The sequence below is a fragment of the Nicotiana attenuata genome, chromosome 8 (assembly GCF_001879085.1).
Source record: "Nicotiana attenuata strain UT chromosome 8, NIATTr2, whole genome shotgun sequence".
Taxonomy (NCBI): Eukaryota; Viridiplantae; Streptophyta; class Magnoliopsida; order Solanales; family Solanaceae; genus Nicotiana; species Nicotiana attenuata.
The window spans coordinates 25737289-25752697 of record NC_031996.1 but is presented as its reverse complement, the minus strand read 5'-3'; the positions used below and the strand labels follow the sequence as shown (position 1 = coordinate 25752697).

The window sequence follows — 15409 nt, the reverse complement described above, 5'->3', positions numbered from 1 at the left end:
TATCCGATCAAAAGATTCCTAAAGCCCCGACTTTCTAGTTTTACGGTCAGACAATTTCTTGGCCCGTTCTTCCTTAACATCAAAATTGTTTCATGACACAAAACGGTTCGTATGGTCCAATTCCCTTATACACTACTGCCTTTTGCACCTTGAGTTACTCTAGCATGGATTTTTCCTTCTTTAAATTGTATTAAGCAAATAATGACAACGAGAGAATCACGTTTTGATAATTCATGGAACTAACTTTCTTATAAAACTACACCAGTGAATATAACTAAATTATTTTAAGACAAATAGCCAAGAAACAGGAAAACTATTATTGTCTATGGATTAAAAGAAACAAACAAATTCTTGCTAGAACTTTAAACCAACGAAAGATGACAAACCTATGACCAAAAATAAAGAAAACCTGCTCGAACAGTAATGAAAAATAACCATAGTTCTCATAACTTTTCACGTTGTGAACTACTGAGCTCCGACTTCCAAATTACAGAACATTCACACCTTTTGATATCAAAACTCAACAATCATAAACTTATGCAATGTTTGACTCCAACCAATAAGTTTAGCTAGATCATACATGGTTCACAATTTTTAAAGAAAATGAAATAAAACCAAGCTTAGGCCTGGGACTTGCAATGTCTGAAATCAGATTCACTCCACTTTAAAACTCCTTTTTCACAGATCCGAAAAAGAACTCAAAACACACATGAAAGGAGAACCAGTGATAGATTATGAAAAACACAGAACCATGTCTCAGACCATATGGATGCAAACTTGACCAGAATTACTAGGAAAACAAAGTGACACTAGATTCATGAGACGAATTATTCTGGGTGAACATACATTTAACTGATTGCTATAACAAACACAAACCAAAGACCAAATAATTTCCAGTAATCTAACTACAACATCAGAGTCCTTAATTATTACAAGTTTCATCTAAAGCACTTTTGAACCTGTTACATTCAAACTAATTCAAATCCAACATCTGATACTAAGTGCATATGAATGGGACATCCAAAGCAAGCTAGACTAAATCAGGGAAAGTAATATGGCAAAGGCAGCAACAATCACAATATAAAATTAGTGTGTTTCATTCAACTTCAATTTGGTTCATAAACCTTAACATAAGACTTAACAACCAAACTCAATCTCCAACCATAGTTTCAGAAAGGGTACCTGGAGATGGAAAGAAATAGAAGGTGAAGGATCGGCAGTAATTTAGTATAAGGAAGCAGCAGAAATAACCGGTGCAATCAACTTCCAACCCAGAAATGATGTGCAGTAATCCAAAAGAAAACAATTTCAATCGAACAAGAGCCCAGCAAACTTTGAACAAAACTTTTAACCAAACTCAATCCATTTCCAACCCCAGGTGAATCAGAATTTGTTTCAGAAATTGAAGACCTTAAAAATCACAGATGAAATGCAATGGAACAGTAATTGTATTGGAATTTTCAGCCGTTTTTAATTCTCTAGATCTGATCCCCCCTATCATTTTTACTAAGACAACCTTATATAGAGGACCCTAGGGCTGCAGAAGTGAGTTCCTAGTTTGCCAATTACCCCTTCCCCAATTTTCTTTTTGTTCAAATCACACCCTAGGTTTAAACCCTATTTGCTGAAATACCCCCCTTTCCCCTTTCCCGGAAGCTTCCTAGTCAGTTGTAGCAACATTCTCCTAAACCAGCTACCCAAAAATACCCTTTAAGGTTTTGTTAATTACCCTAACAACCATGATAGACCAACCTGGGTCGAATTGACCCAAGGCAAACCAGACATGGGCCTTTAACCAAATTATATTAATCCCTTTCTTCGGGTTTTAAAAACGAGTCTGGATTTCAAAGCCCAAAACCAAACAAATGATAGAATTTTAGCGCAAACCTTTAAAAAAAATGACCAAAATACTTTGAAATCAAAGAAGACCTCTGAATTAACTAGTCCCTTTAGACCGGAGTTAAAAGACAACCAAACAAACTAAAACAAATTAAAGGAAAGGCCAGTTCACGACTAGCCTGGATAAAAGAACACATGCATGGGCAATTTTGATGAAACAGATGAAGAGACGATGAACAGGTGCATCAACGAAATAATAAAAATGAAATCAAAAATGAAAAAGGAAAACATGCAAAACAAGAAAAATGAAAGGAAATACCTAAAAGGAGAGCCAACATTGCAATTCTTCTTTAAATTCATGATTCTGACCAAAAAGGGCCTCGATCATGTGTTCTCAAATGAAAACACATGACCAAGGTCCGTTTTGGTCCTAATCGGCCCGACTCCTGACCTTGACACTTTAAAACCTCGACTTCAAATTAATATTCGACGGGTTCTTGGGATATTCGAGGGCAGGGAATGATGGATTTGGGATGAGGGAGGCCTGGTAGTCATTTGGTGTTAATTTGGGATCGTTTTGTGGTGGCGCCGCCACTGGAAAAATCGGGGTTCTAAGGCGGCTGGCTAGGGTTTGGAGTTTTGATCGGATATTCGAGGAATTCTAGCTGGATTTGAGGGAAGATGTTTGTATATTTGGGAAGAGGGGGTCAAGGAGAGGTGGTAGTGTAATTTTGGGCGCGATTGGCCGCCGGCCGCCGCCGTGGGCGATTTCCGGCGGGCGGCGGACGGTGGCCCAAGGGTGGCGTTACGTTGGGTTCTCTGAGGGTGGTTGTGAGACGATGGGTGGGGGGGAGGTAGGGGCGTTTGGACATATTTATATTAATAGACATCCCAGTTCCGGACCGTTGGATTAGGGAGATCCAACGGTCGCGATTAAATATGCCCAAAACGGGGTCGTTTGGTTAGAGGGGGTTCTGGACCGGTTTTTTGATGGATCTTGGGCCGGGTATGGAAGGGTTGGACGGGTCTGAAGGTCTGGGCTGGCCCAAAAAATGGTCTCTTTTATTTAAAGCTCTTCCTTTCTTCTTTCTTTTTTTGTTTTTTCATTTTCAGATTTTTTATTATTTTTTTTATTAATTTCCAAATTACAAAATAAAACCTGAGTTAATTCTAAAATTAAATTAATAAACTAATTGCTTCTTAAAAATTAATTAAGTCCTAACTTAAGAGAAAACTATAGCAACTCGAAAATTAAAAAGTTAAAAATGCAAAATGAACTATTTTTGTGATTTTCTTCCATTTTGTAACACTAATTAACTAATTATCCTAAAAATATAAAAATTAGATCCTAAATGCAAATGCAACATATTTTTGTATTTTTATGAATTAAATAAAAATTAAACATGCACAGACAAATACAAACAATTGACAGAAAATATCACAAAAATCCACAAAATTGCGAACAATGGAAAAAAATTATTTTGTTTTGAATTTGTGGGAGTAATTCATATAGGGCAAAAATCACGTGCTCACAGGATCTATATTGAATGTTGGCTTACCTAGTCTTTAAGGTTAGGTTCCATCACGATCTTTGGTGGAATTTTTGGGTCGTGACAACCCCCAATCCTAGGTACGGGAGCTTGCAGTTCATACAAGTACTTTTCTCCATGTACTTATGTCCCTTCTTGCCGAGGGCGCTATATCTGTTTATGGATACATTTTTTGACACTCTGGATAGACCGGTCACTTGTTGATGCGCCTCACTCATCCTATTTGCCAGTAAGCCCTATATCGTGGTCGGAGCATTTTTTTTCTCCAGATAGTTACATCTTTTTAGCTAATACTGGGGCGCTATCAACGATATTATTTTTATTCGTAATGTCATGGAGGCTCCATAGATATAGTGAGTTATGTTATGCTTTTGTCATTCTGGTAGGTCTCATATGTCATGTATGAATAATTATTCTATTTTTAGACGACGACTTTTTAAATTATTAAAAGTTTCGAGAAATGATTTAACTTTCTGTAGTTATGCATTATAATGTTCCTTTTTACGTGGTAAGTTAGTTTACTCGAATACACAAAAGGGTCCCGATACAGAGTTTATTTCCCCTAGGCCAAAGAGCGACTGGCTTATCCAGTCACAGTTAAGGCACCGAGTGTCATGTATGTCTATCAAGATCGGGGAGCGTGACACCGCATGAGATATTGTAGGTAATAGAATGAATAGACTAATATAGTACAAAATTGAATTGGACGAGGATGAATTTATTTGGAGATAAAACTATATTAAATCCTTCTCCATCACTATCTAAAATTGGATCGAGAGAATAGCATTTGAAGATTGATCAAAAGTGATTATGGTTAGATTCGCGTAGTATTATTTACCCTTTAATTTCAACTTGAATGGTAGACAATATTATCAAGTTAATATACAGCTAAATAATATTTGTTTGTAGTTTGTAATTATAATGGTAAAAATATGTCCAAATAAAATGATACGAAATTTAAATTTAAAACTAAGGTGGAATTTTTCCTTAATTTCGTAATCCTTTTTAAATTCAAATCTCTATTTCTATACTTATTCTCCAAAATATATAGTAAGCACAAAAGTCATAGCAGTCAAAGAGCCCGTTTGGATGGGCTTGTTTTAAGTGACTTTTAAGTCAAAATAGCTCTTAAGCCAAAAGTTAGGAATTCTAACTTTTGACTTTTGGCTTGTTTTTGTCATTTTAGCTTAAAAATAAGTGTTTAAAAGCACTTTTTTATTTTATCCAAATACTATAAAATAGCTTAAAAGCACTTAAAACAAGCGAATCCAAAAGGGACTCAAATATATATTTGTTATTTCTATGGACACATTATTTCCAACCCCACACAACATATTCGGTTGATAATACGAGCGACTATACAATAGGTCTTCCCCCCACTCCGTCCGAGAAAAGGGAGAAAAGAGAGACGAAGACTATACAGAGGCAATATTCATTCATTCATCACTCTGTGTGTGTATTTTCTCTGCGTTCTTTTTCTTCTTTAATCTACTACTACTACTACTTCTCTGTACGTTCTGCCGGTGGAGGTGGGTGGGTTCAACTCGGTGGAGCTGCGCTTGGTGGAGTTTGTGTACAGCTTCAGAATCGATCGGTTGTTAGGAGTTGGAACAGTAAGTTTTGCAAAGTCAAGCTCCTCTTTGATAAAGGTAAATTTATCATTTGCTCCTTGACTTTACTCTCAGATCGCCAAATTTAATTGAAAATTTGAGTTCTTTTGTTTTACTTTTTTTTCTTAATGGGGATTTTATGCTTGTTTATTTTTTTGTTAATTTTGAGATGGGGCAGAGCTATTCTTTTGATGCTTATAGTTAAAATAACATCTGTATAGGAGAGTTATAGCTGGAAAAAGAAATGGACGCGTTTTTGGGAAATTACAATTTAACCCCTAGCCCTGGAAGAAAATTGCAGAGGGGAAAATGTGTGCTTTTAATTATTTTTAGTTTTTCAAATAGATTTTTATGTACTTGATGATTTATCTTTTGTGTTTGTATGTTTTAAGAAAGTTTTATGGTTGATTATTTATCTTCACCTCTGAGCGATTTAGCATTAAATATAGTGAAAATTACTTTTTCTCTCCCTGGGTAGCGAAGAGGGATAGATATCTTAGAATAAATGCAGCCTCAGCTAAGAAGAAAATGATCCCTATAGGAGCTATTTCATTTGTACCAATTTATGTGATGCACTTTCCTTTTGAGTCTGTCCCGAAAAGAATGAGACCTCTGTATTTAGAAATAATTTAACTTTATTTTACCTTCTATGAAATGATTATAGTCATGCAAATGTTTATGGTTTGTTTTAGAAAACAAGATCTAGTAAGTTTTCGTTCTTTCTTTCTTAAACTATGTGTTCAGTCAAACAATATCACATAAATTGGGACAGAGGGAGTAGTTGTTATAGAGGTTTAGTTGTTTGTTTTACACTTATATTTTGTGTGGTGTTTGCGTAATTGTGTTGGGGACTTGCATGTTTGTGTAAGCATAAGTGAAATATTTGGAGGATCCTGGTTTTAAAGAAGCTCTAATTTGCGTTAAAAGACGACTCGTTTAGTATTTGCGTAAAATGGAGGTGAGTAGAGCTTAATGGGTAAAGAAGATTCATGTATTCGTCCCCCAGTAATTTGGAATGATCGATTGACTCTTTAATGTCATTAAGTTTGAAATATTAATCTTTGTGTAGTTATTGTCCCTTAATCTACTGGTAATTGCATTATGGGTTAAGAAGTGGGAGAGGAGGGTTTTCTGAATTCTCATTCCCGGCCGCTTTCAGTTAGTGTTCATTGCTGAGTGATCGCTCGCTATCTGGCTGGAAAAGATGGTCCGGAAGCTTCCTCTCTCCCAGCAAGCAAGACGAGATCATCACCTCTCTCAGTAATGGACTTCCTTTACTTCGTAACCTTAGCCTTAGATGTCCTTTCATAGATTCTCGAACCTCCGACAGACAGAGTCTCCATGCATGCGTTCTTTCTCTCCTCCCCTCAGCCATACATCCCTTTTTTTCTTTTGGGGTTTTCAAAAAATGATCTTCTATCTTTTTCATATTTTTTTCACAGGATGGAGAGTGAAGTTTGACTATGCCAGTCTTCATGCAGTATAAATAAGCTAGACTTGAAGCTTTTGTACTGCAGTACATTTATCAGAGAAAATGTTGGAGGCTCCAAAGTTCGCAGGACTTATCGACTTAAATGAGAACCATGATAATTATGGCATCACTCAAAGTTTTTACCATAAGCTTGGTGAGGGCTCAAACATGTCAATCGACAGTTATGGGAGCTTGCAAATGAGCATTGGTGGAGGTTCGGTTGCGATGTCAACGGATAACAGCAGTGTTGGATCAAATGGTTCCCACACACGTATTTTAAACCACCAGGGCCTCAAGCGCGTCCGCAATAACTATACCGCGGCAGCTAGTGTAAATAGGGGGAGAGTTTCTCAAGGGTTGAGTGATGATGCCCTAGCTCAAGCTTTGATGGATCCTCGATTTCCTACTGACGGGCTTGAGAATTATGATGAGTGGACAATTGATTTGAGGAAGCTAAACATGGGTCCTGCTTTTGCTCAGGGAGCTTTTGGGAAACTCTACAAGGGAACATACAATGGTGAGGATGTTGCTATCAAGCTTCTAGAGCGGCCAGAAAATGATCTTGAGAGAGCTCAGTTGATGGAGCAGGCATTTCAGCAGGAAGTCATGATGTTGGCAAGGTTGAAGCATCCAAACATAGTGCGTTTTATTGGTGGATGCCGTAAACCTATGGTCTGGTGTATTGTGACTGAATATGCAAAAGGGGGATCTGTGCGTCAGTTTCTGGCCAGGAGACAAAATCGATCAGTGCCCTTGAAGTTAGCGGTGAAGCAGGCATTAGACGTGGCAAGGGGGATGGAATATGTACATGGCCTGAATCTGATACATCGTGACCTGAAATCTGACAATCTACNTGTATTCCCTTGTTCTCCAGGTGGGTGCCTAATTGACAAAACTTGAACTGCATTCCCTTGTTTTCCGGGTGGGTTCCTGATTACCAAAACTTGAATTGTGTTCCCTTGTTCTCCAGGTGGGTGCCTGATTACCGAAACTTGAATTGTATTCCCTTGTTCTCCAGGTGGGCGCCTGATTACCAAAACTCGAATTGTATTCCCTTGTTCTCCAGGTGGGCGCCTGATTTCCAAAGCTTGAATTGTATTCCCTTGTTTTCCAGGTGGGCACCTGATTTCCAAAACTTGAGTTGTATTCCCTTGTTCTCCAGGTGGGCGCCTGATTGCCAAAAACTTGAACTGTATTCCCTTGTTCTCCAGGTGGGCGCCTGATTTCTGAAAACTTGAACTGTATTCCCTTGTTCTCCAGGTAGGCCCCTGATTGCCAAAAACTTGAACTGTATTCCCTTGTTCTCCAGGTGGGGCGCCTGATTGCCAAAACTTGAACTGTATTCCCTTGTTCTCCAGGTGGACGCCTGATTGCCAAAAACTTGAACTGTACTCCCTTGTTCTCCAGGTGGGCGCCTGATTTCAACAAATAGAAAGAAAATTTTCTGCCCTAGTTTGGTGGCTGGGCACATCTGTGAGTGTTAACTGAATCATGTTACCAAATATCACTAAGAATTTGAAAGCTAGATCCCAATGACAGTTCTTAAAGCTAAATTATATCTTCTAAAGGTGTGACTTCCGCTAAATCTTGTTATCTAAGAAAGTCTTAAAACTACATCCCATTATCCAGGAGGGCCCTGAAAACTCGTAATTGAATCCTATCTCAAGCGTGAGAACTTTGAAGCCGACTTATATTCCTTTGGGGGTACATTTATGCTAGATTTTGCTACTCACGGTTGTTTTTAATTTTAAACTAGGTCCCATTTTCCAGGAGGGTCCTGAAAACTCCTAATTGAATCCTATCTCAAACATGCAAACTTTGAAACCAACTTATATCCCTTTGGGGTACATTTATGCTAGATCTTGCTACTCATGATTGTTTTGAAATTTAATCTAAGTCCCATTTTTCAGGAGGGTCCTGAAAATCAAAAATAAAGTCTTATCTTAAGAGTGACAATTTTATGGCTGAATTATATTCTCTTACAAAAGAACTTACGCTACATCTTGTTATCTAGTGGAAATCTTAAAGCTAGGTCCCATTATTCAGGAGGGTCCTGACAACTCCTAATTGAATCCTATCTTAAGAACGAAAACTTTGAAACCAACTTATACTTCTTTGGGGTACATTTGTGCTAGATCTTGCTACTCATGATAGTTTTGAATTTTAAACTAGGTCCCATTTTCCAGGAGGGTCTTGAAAATTTACCGACAAACCTGTCTGGTGCTTGCTCTTCCCCTACGGAGGGTTTCTCCGAAACAAACGAAATTTTCTGCCCCTATTTCAATCAAAGAAATTTTTTGTCAGTTTTAAAAATATGGTGGTTGGTCTGTGGCCATGACTTTGAGGGCGATTGCTCCTTCACTTCCCATGATCGCTTTGATTTCCACCGAAGACCTTGCTAGTTTATTGACTAACCACTTTCTCTGTCATCCTTATCACTGAGAATACCTCTTCTCCGTTCAGACCCAATACCCCCTATCTGTTGCATTGCTCATGACCTGGCATTTACCAAGCCCTTGTGTTTCACATGAGTATCAAAGCACGACAATTGCCACCCACTCATTGCGCATGATGTTCTTTCTTGACTTAAACCATTGGCTCAGGCCTTGAGGTCTATTGTGCCTTTACTTGCCATGATAACTGATTCCCACTCGAAGACCTTGCTTGTTTATTGACTAACCACTTTCTTTGTTACCCTTAATACAGAAAATACCTCTTCTCCGTTCGGACCCAATACCCTCTATCTGTTGCATTGCTCATGAACTGACATTTACCAACCTTTGTATCTCACATGAACCCCAAAGCACATCAATTGCCACCCCCCTCAGTGTGTATGATGTTCTTTCTTGACTCAAACCACTGGCCTTGGCCTTGAGGTCTATTTCTCCATCACTTGCCGTGATAACTTTGATTTCTGCTTGGAGGATCTTGCTTGTCACTGGTTTACCACCCTTTTTGTCAATCTTATCACAGAAAATACCTCTTCTCCGTTCAAACCCAATATCCACTATCTGTTGCATTGCTCATACACCAACATTTACCAAACCTTTGTGTTTTACATGAATCTCAAAGCACGTCAAATGCCACCCACTCGGTGCATATGTTGTTCCTTCGTGACTTAAACCACTGGCCTTGGCCTTGAGGTCTGTTGCTCCTTCACTTGCTATGATAACTTTGATTTCTGCTTGGAAGATCTTGCTGGTCACTTGTTTACCACCCTTTTTGTCAATCTTATCTCAGAAAATACATTTGATCCGCTCACCCCAGCCCTCCTTCTATTGCATTGTCCATGCATTGATATATACCAAGCCTTTGTATTTCACACGAATCCCAAAGCATGTTGATTGTTACCAGCTCAGTGCGCTTGTTGTTCTTTCCGGACTTATGACACTTTGATGTGCTAACCAGATCCCGTTTGTACAATTGGAAAGCTGGTGGAAAATTTTGAAGTTATTTCTCACTTGTTCTGACCAAACAGACTCCGGAAGAGGAAGTAAACAAGACAAAAGGAACAAAGTAGTGGAAAATAGAAAGAGATGATTCCTAACAAGAAAACTACAAAGTAGAAACCTATCGGATGTGGATACCAACTCTAATGACCATGACATGCACCTGCGGCCTATTCTGTTAAGCAAATTTGATGTTCAGCTCTTGTCGTACCTTTTTGCCGTGAAACTGGACCTCAATGCTCCGCTTATCCAATTTGATTCACAATCCTTATTCGACTTGTAGTGCCCGAAGGGTTTTCACCATCAAGCCTCTCTCATTTTGTTCTTTCTCTCAACTCACTATCGCCTCAAGGTGCCCGTGAAGGTTTTCACCAATAAGACTCTCTCATTTTGATTTCTCTCAGCTCCCGTCGCCTTACGGTGCCCGTGAGGTTTTCACCAATAAGACTCTCTCATTTTCATTTCTTTGTTCAGAATGGAGTGTTGCCCTTGATATGGATCACCTCTACTAGCTTGACTTGGCATCTCTCGAAGACTGATCAGAAGGTCTTTCTTTGGACTGTAACGTGGGCTTTTTGGATAGGGTTAGAAAGAAAGGGTATCAAAGGCTCAAAACAATTCAAATGGGTTCAAAATTACAACTTTCAAATCAGATTTCTTACAACAATCACAACTTCTGCCCCAGTTTCTTTGCTAGGGTACTTTTGGATTTTTACTTTGATGGGATCGAACCGTGAGGCTGCCTACGTATCCTTAAAAGGAATCAGGTCGAACATTGTTCATGTCATAGAAATTACTTTGTTGTTGTGATTTTTCTTTTCTTTTTCTTCCTCTTTCTCTTCTTTCCTTTTCTTTCTTCCTTTTCTCTTTTTGTTGTTTTGTTTTTTTTATTTTTCTTTTTTTTTCTTCTTCCTTTTTTCTTCTCTCTCTCTTTTCATTCTTTTTCTTTTCTTTTTTTCATTTACTTATCTTTCACGCTTGTGTTTCTGATCTTTGCTGCAGATTCCGAAAGAGGGGTGTGAAAGAAAATAAATAAGGCTCAAAGGGGTAACGAAGGATAAAGTGTTTAGATAGCAGAACAAAATGTCTTTGTCATTCCAATCTCCAAAACATGCCAAGTACAAACAACACAATTAAACAAACCAAGGAAAACATTTGTAACATCTTTTGATCGTACCAGACTTGATAACCATATCCACATATTCGCCTTCTACATCTGTTGAATACAAAGCACCATTGGACAACAACCTCACTCTCATTACCACGAACGACTCCTGTCAATTTGGGAAAACTTGCTATTATGATGCATTTCAATAGGGTTTCTTTATGTTCTATCTGCCCCAGTTTCACACAGTTTGGGCTTGAAGTGATCTCAAGATGCCTTTACTTATTTCCCTCAAATGTCCCCATCATCATCAAAATTGTTCCATTGCTTTATGACTAGACTGACTTTTAAGACCAGGCCTAGAATTTTTCATGTATGTCATGTCACTAGAACCAGCATTAGACAAAAGACAAAATGAAAGGATAGAAAAGACCTAAACAAAGAAAATGACTGGAAATAACAAAAGACAGGAAATTGCATTAGATAGACGGTGAAACGGTTCGAATAACAAAACAAGTAAAACAAACTGGGGTACACCCTGAAACAAAACTAGGTAACACTAAATGAGTTACTACGACTAAAGGAACTAGGCAAAAGAAAAAGATAGAAGGGTTTGAGTCACAAGACAATATCCGGATTACAACCCTGAAATAACCCGGACAACAGAAATGACAACAAAATAAACCACCAAAACTCCTCCCTGGCTAACCAAGAAAAGAGCGTCTTTCTGATTACCAAGCACGGCATCTTAGCCACTGACTTTCGCATTAATATTGCCAAGACCATTACCAACTTCAACATTATCAACTTTAATCAACAAGTTCCCAAGAGGATTCGCATGCTCCCTGTCATTGTCACTGACCACAACTACCCCTTCTTGAATCATTCTTTCTATTTCCCTTTTCAAAGAGCGACAATCTTCAATGCTATGCCCTTGGACATTAGAGTGGTACATGTATCGAACAGCAGGATCAAAGCCTTTCGCATATGGATCTGGAGTATAGCCGAGGAGCGGCTCAATCAGGCTAGAATGCTTTAACTTTTCGAACAAACTTGTGTAGGGTTCTCCGATGGGTGTAAAATTATCTTTTTGCCTTTGTTTCCTTCCATGCCTCAGTTTTCTAGGATTGTTGGATGCTTGAAAATGCTGTGAAGGCACACGAGAATTTTGGGATGCTAGTGCTCGCCCTAGGGAGTGACCTGGTGGTTGGACAGATGGCCGGATGTTGTTCGGCGAATAATACTGGGGTGGCTTATGTGGAGTTTGGGGATGTTCACGGGGTCGGTATTGAGGCTGAAAGCGTTTAGCAAGAACGACTACTGGACCCTGTCGTCGGCGGGGCTCAGCAACACCTTTTCTATCAATGGCAGGGCTATCCCGAGCAACTTGTTCATTCCATCTGAGCCAAAAATCCTTAAAACTTTCCTTGGGTTTCTTTTCCATCTGAGATAGGGAGGAGTGGTTTGGGACAATGTCTATATTGCACTGAAAGCGTCGCACGAAATCTTGAGCCATGTTGCCCAATGTAAGCCACTTCGCGACATCTTGACGATTATGCCATTCCAAAGCTGCCCCAGTCAAGCTCTTACTGAAATATGCCATCAACAAGTCATCTTTCACTCCAACACTTCTCATTTCACTGCAATAGACCCTCAGGAGGGCTACCAGATCTCCACCCCCATCATTCAAGTTAAACTTTGGCACTTTAAACCCCGCAGGCAGGCGAACGTCAGGGAACGTACCCAACTCTTTGTAAGACATGTTAACTTGGTCTCCCATTCCTTGCTTGTTCTTTAAGGACTGTTCTATGCCTTTCAACCTCTTGGGTATCCCCTCTCGCCCTTCTCTTCCTATGAACTTTTCATTTTCAACATGAAGCTCATCCCGCGGACCCTGCTTGTATGAGTTAGGGACCTTGTGGGCAACCTCTGAGGGGTAATATTGGGCATCATGAGCTTTGAGTAGGTGTCCATTGTCGGGAATAGTGGATACAACAGGAGGGCACTTTTGGGGAGAGGTAATTGGAGGATGAGTGATGGAGCTGCTAGTGTGGTTGGGAAAGCTGTGATAAACGGGTGGATCTGGAGAGTATGGGGAACCATCCGGCACTACGACCGGAGTTTGGGTAAGGGCAGCATCTAGGAAGCTAGGTGGTGGCGGGGGTGGTGCCTTCCCAATCATCCAAGCCGATACATGTCTGCCATGTGTTGTCTTAACATCTTCACCTGTTCAACCAACCTATTGTCCTGTTCAAACAATTGCTTTTGGGCACCCGTATCAACCAACTCAGTTCTGTTGTTGTCTGCCATTGCCTTTTGACTTTATATTGTAGAGAAGAGTTACCACTTCAAAAACCACAAACCAACCACCCTTCTGCTATGAGTATTACAAAATGAAGCCATCACGTTAGCGTTAGGGCATTTAACATAAGATAATCTCACTTTACGTGCAATGCACCTAGCCACAGTTATCGGTTCTAAAATGACTTCGAGGGTACAAAGGTCAGTTGGCATCATCCCAATTTGTCCATCTGAATCTTCTATTTTCTTTTCTTTCCTCGCACCTCTTAGCTCGCTCATTTTCTTTCCCCATTTCCTTTCTGATTATCGCTCTTTTTCTTCCTTCGCATTTCTCACATACCATAATTTCACCCTCTTTTTTTTCTTCTTTTTTTGTTCTCTTTCTCTTCTTTTAATAATTAAATAAAATGATTCGATCGAACCCTATGTAGGTTGCCTACATATCAGGACCTCGCATGAATCAGATCTTCACGTAGTTCTGGGAGATCAGGAATAAAGGAAACAAACTGGCATTCTCATTTTCTTTTTCTTTTCCTTTTTTTTTCTTTTACCTTAATGACTACTCTGATAAGAAAAAGAAACAAAAGAAGCAAATCTTTTTTTTTTGGAATTAGACTGAATGTTCTATAACCTATTCTAAACTCGAGCTTAATGGATTTCTTTTTCCTTTTGACACAAATTCTCTATTAAGGCAAAATCCCCAAAGAGAAAAATATTTTTTTTGACCCTTTTTTTTAGGCAGGAAATCATGTTGTTTTCTTTTCTTCTATGTACAATGTCCTAAAGTTCTAATAAAAGGATTTTTGGTTTTTTAGGCAGGAAATCATTTTTCATTAGTTTCCCAGAGAAGAACCTCAAAAGAAAATCTTTTTGGATTTTTGAAATTAATACCTTAAAGAAAACTTTTTAAAGAGATACTAAAAGATTTTTTTTTTTTGAATTTTTAGTCTTAATATACTAAAGGAAATATAAAAGCAATTTTTATTTTGATATTAATTGCCTAAAGGAAAAAACCACTTCAAAGGATTTTTTTTATTTCTAAAATTAGTATTCTAAAGAAAACCTATAACGAAAATATAAAATCGCAAAATTTCTCTCTCTTTTTTTTGGATTTTTTCCCTTGTAACACATCTCCAAATACAAATAAGAAATACAATAACAAAAGACTAGACAAACTCAACTAGACTATTACAAACTCTGACATCACCTAAAAGACTGAATGCCACTATACAAGACTAAAAAGTAAAACATGAACAATTGACTCAAAAACATAAAATGGCTCCTCGAGCAGCTCCTGAATGCAGTGATCCTGGGGTGTATGTCATGCTTAAACTCCGATAAGTAAATCCACACCTGTATGAGAACCACACCTTTATTTTTCACACTTCACCCTCTCTTCTCTTTTTTTTTTTCTTTTTTCTTTTTTTTTTCTTATTTCTTTCCATTTGCCCTCAACTCTCATTGGTCCGCCAAATCACCCTTTTAACCTTGAAGAAATGCAACATGTAGCACATAGGATGTATCAAGATGGTCTGTTATTTCGGGAACACCTGTCCTAGATAGACCCAACCCCTGTGTTGAGTCTCCAAAGTCAAATGCACATGATGCAGATAAGAGTTCCTACTAGGGATCAGGCATGAGGCTGAGTTATTCTAGATTTAAAACCTGGGTGTATTGTTCTAGACCTGGCTTACTCGAGCGGACAACTCGAGCCGAGGGGGGCAGCGTACCGGGAATACAGAAGCTTCACCGGCTTTGCAACTTGTCCGAACCTCGTTCTAAAATGGGATAAGACTCTAGGCAGAAGAGAAGTCACACGAAGTGCACCCTTCACCATGATTTAGAAGACTTAGAGAGAGGAAGGGTTTCGTAGCTGTTTATATACAGTTCACAGAATATCAAAGCGGTAAAAATAACATTTAGCACATTAGGCCCAAACATGTAACAAAATCAGATAATAAATAAAGCCAAATATAACAATTCATCTAAGCTCGAATTCTGAACCCTGAACCAAAAGTTCTGGGTTCTCGTCCCCAGCAGAGTTGCCAGAGCTGTCACACCTCCTTTTTTACCTACACCCCGGA

The 15409-nt window shown here is 38.8% G+C and overlaps 1 protein-coding gene across 1 annotated transcript; it reads left to right on the top strand.

Moving 5' to 3' along the window:
• Positions 4701–12332, top strand: LOC109231580 (probable serine/threonine-protein kinase DDB_G0267514). Its single transcript, XM_019397232.1, has 3 exons — positions 4701–5038; positions 6442–7325; positions 12150–12332. The coding sequence occupies exons 2-3, from the start codon at positions 6534–6536 to the stop codon at positions 12330–12332; spliced, it is 975 nt and encodes a 324-aa protein (XP_019252777.1). The 5' UTR covers positions 4701–5038; positions 6442–6533.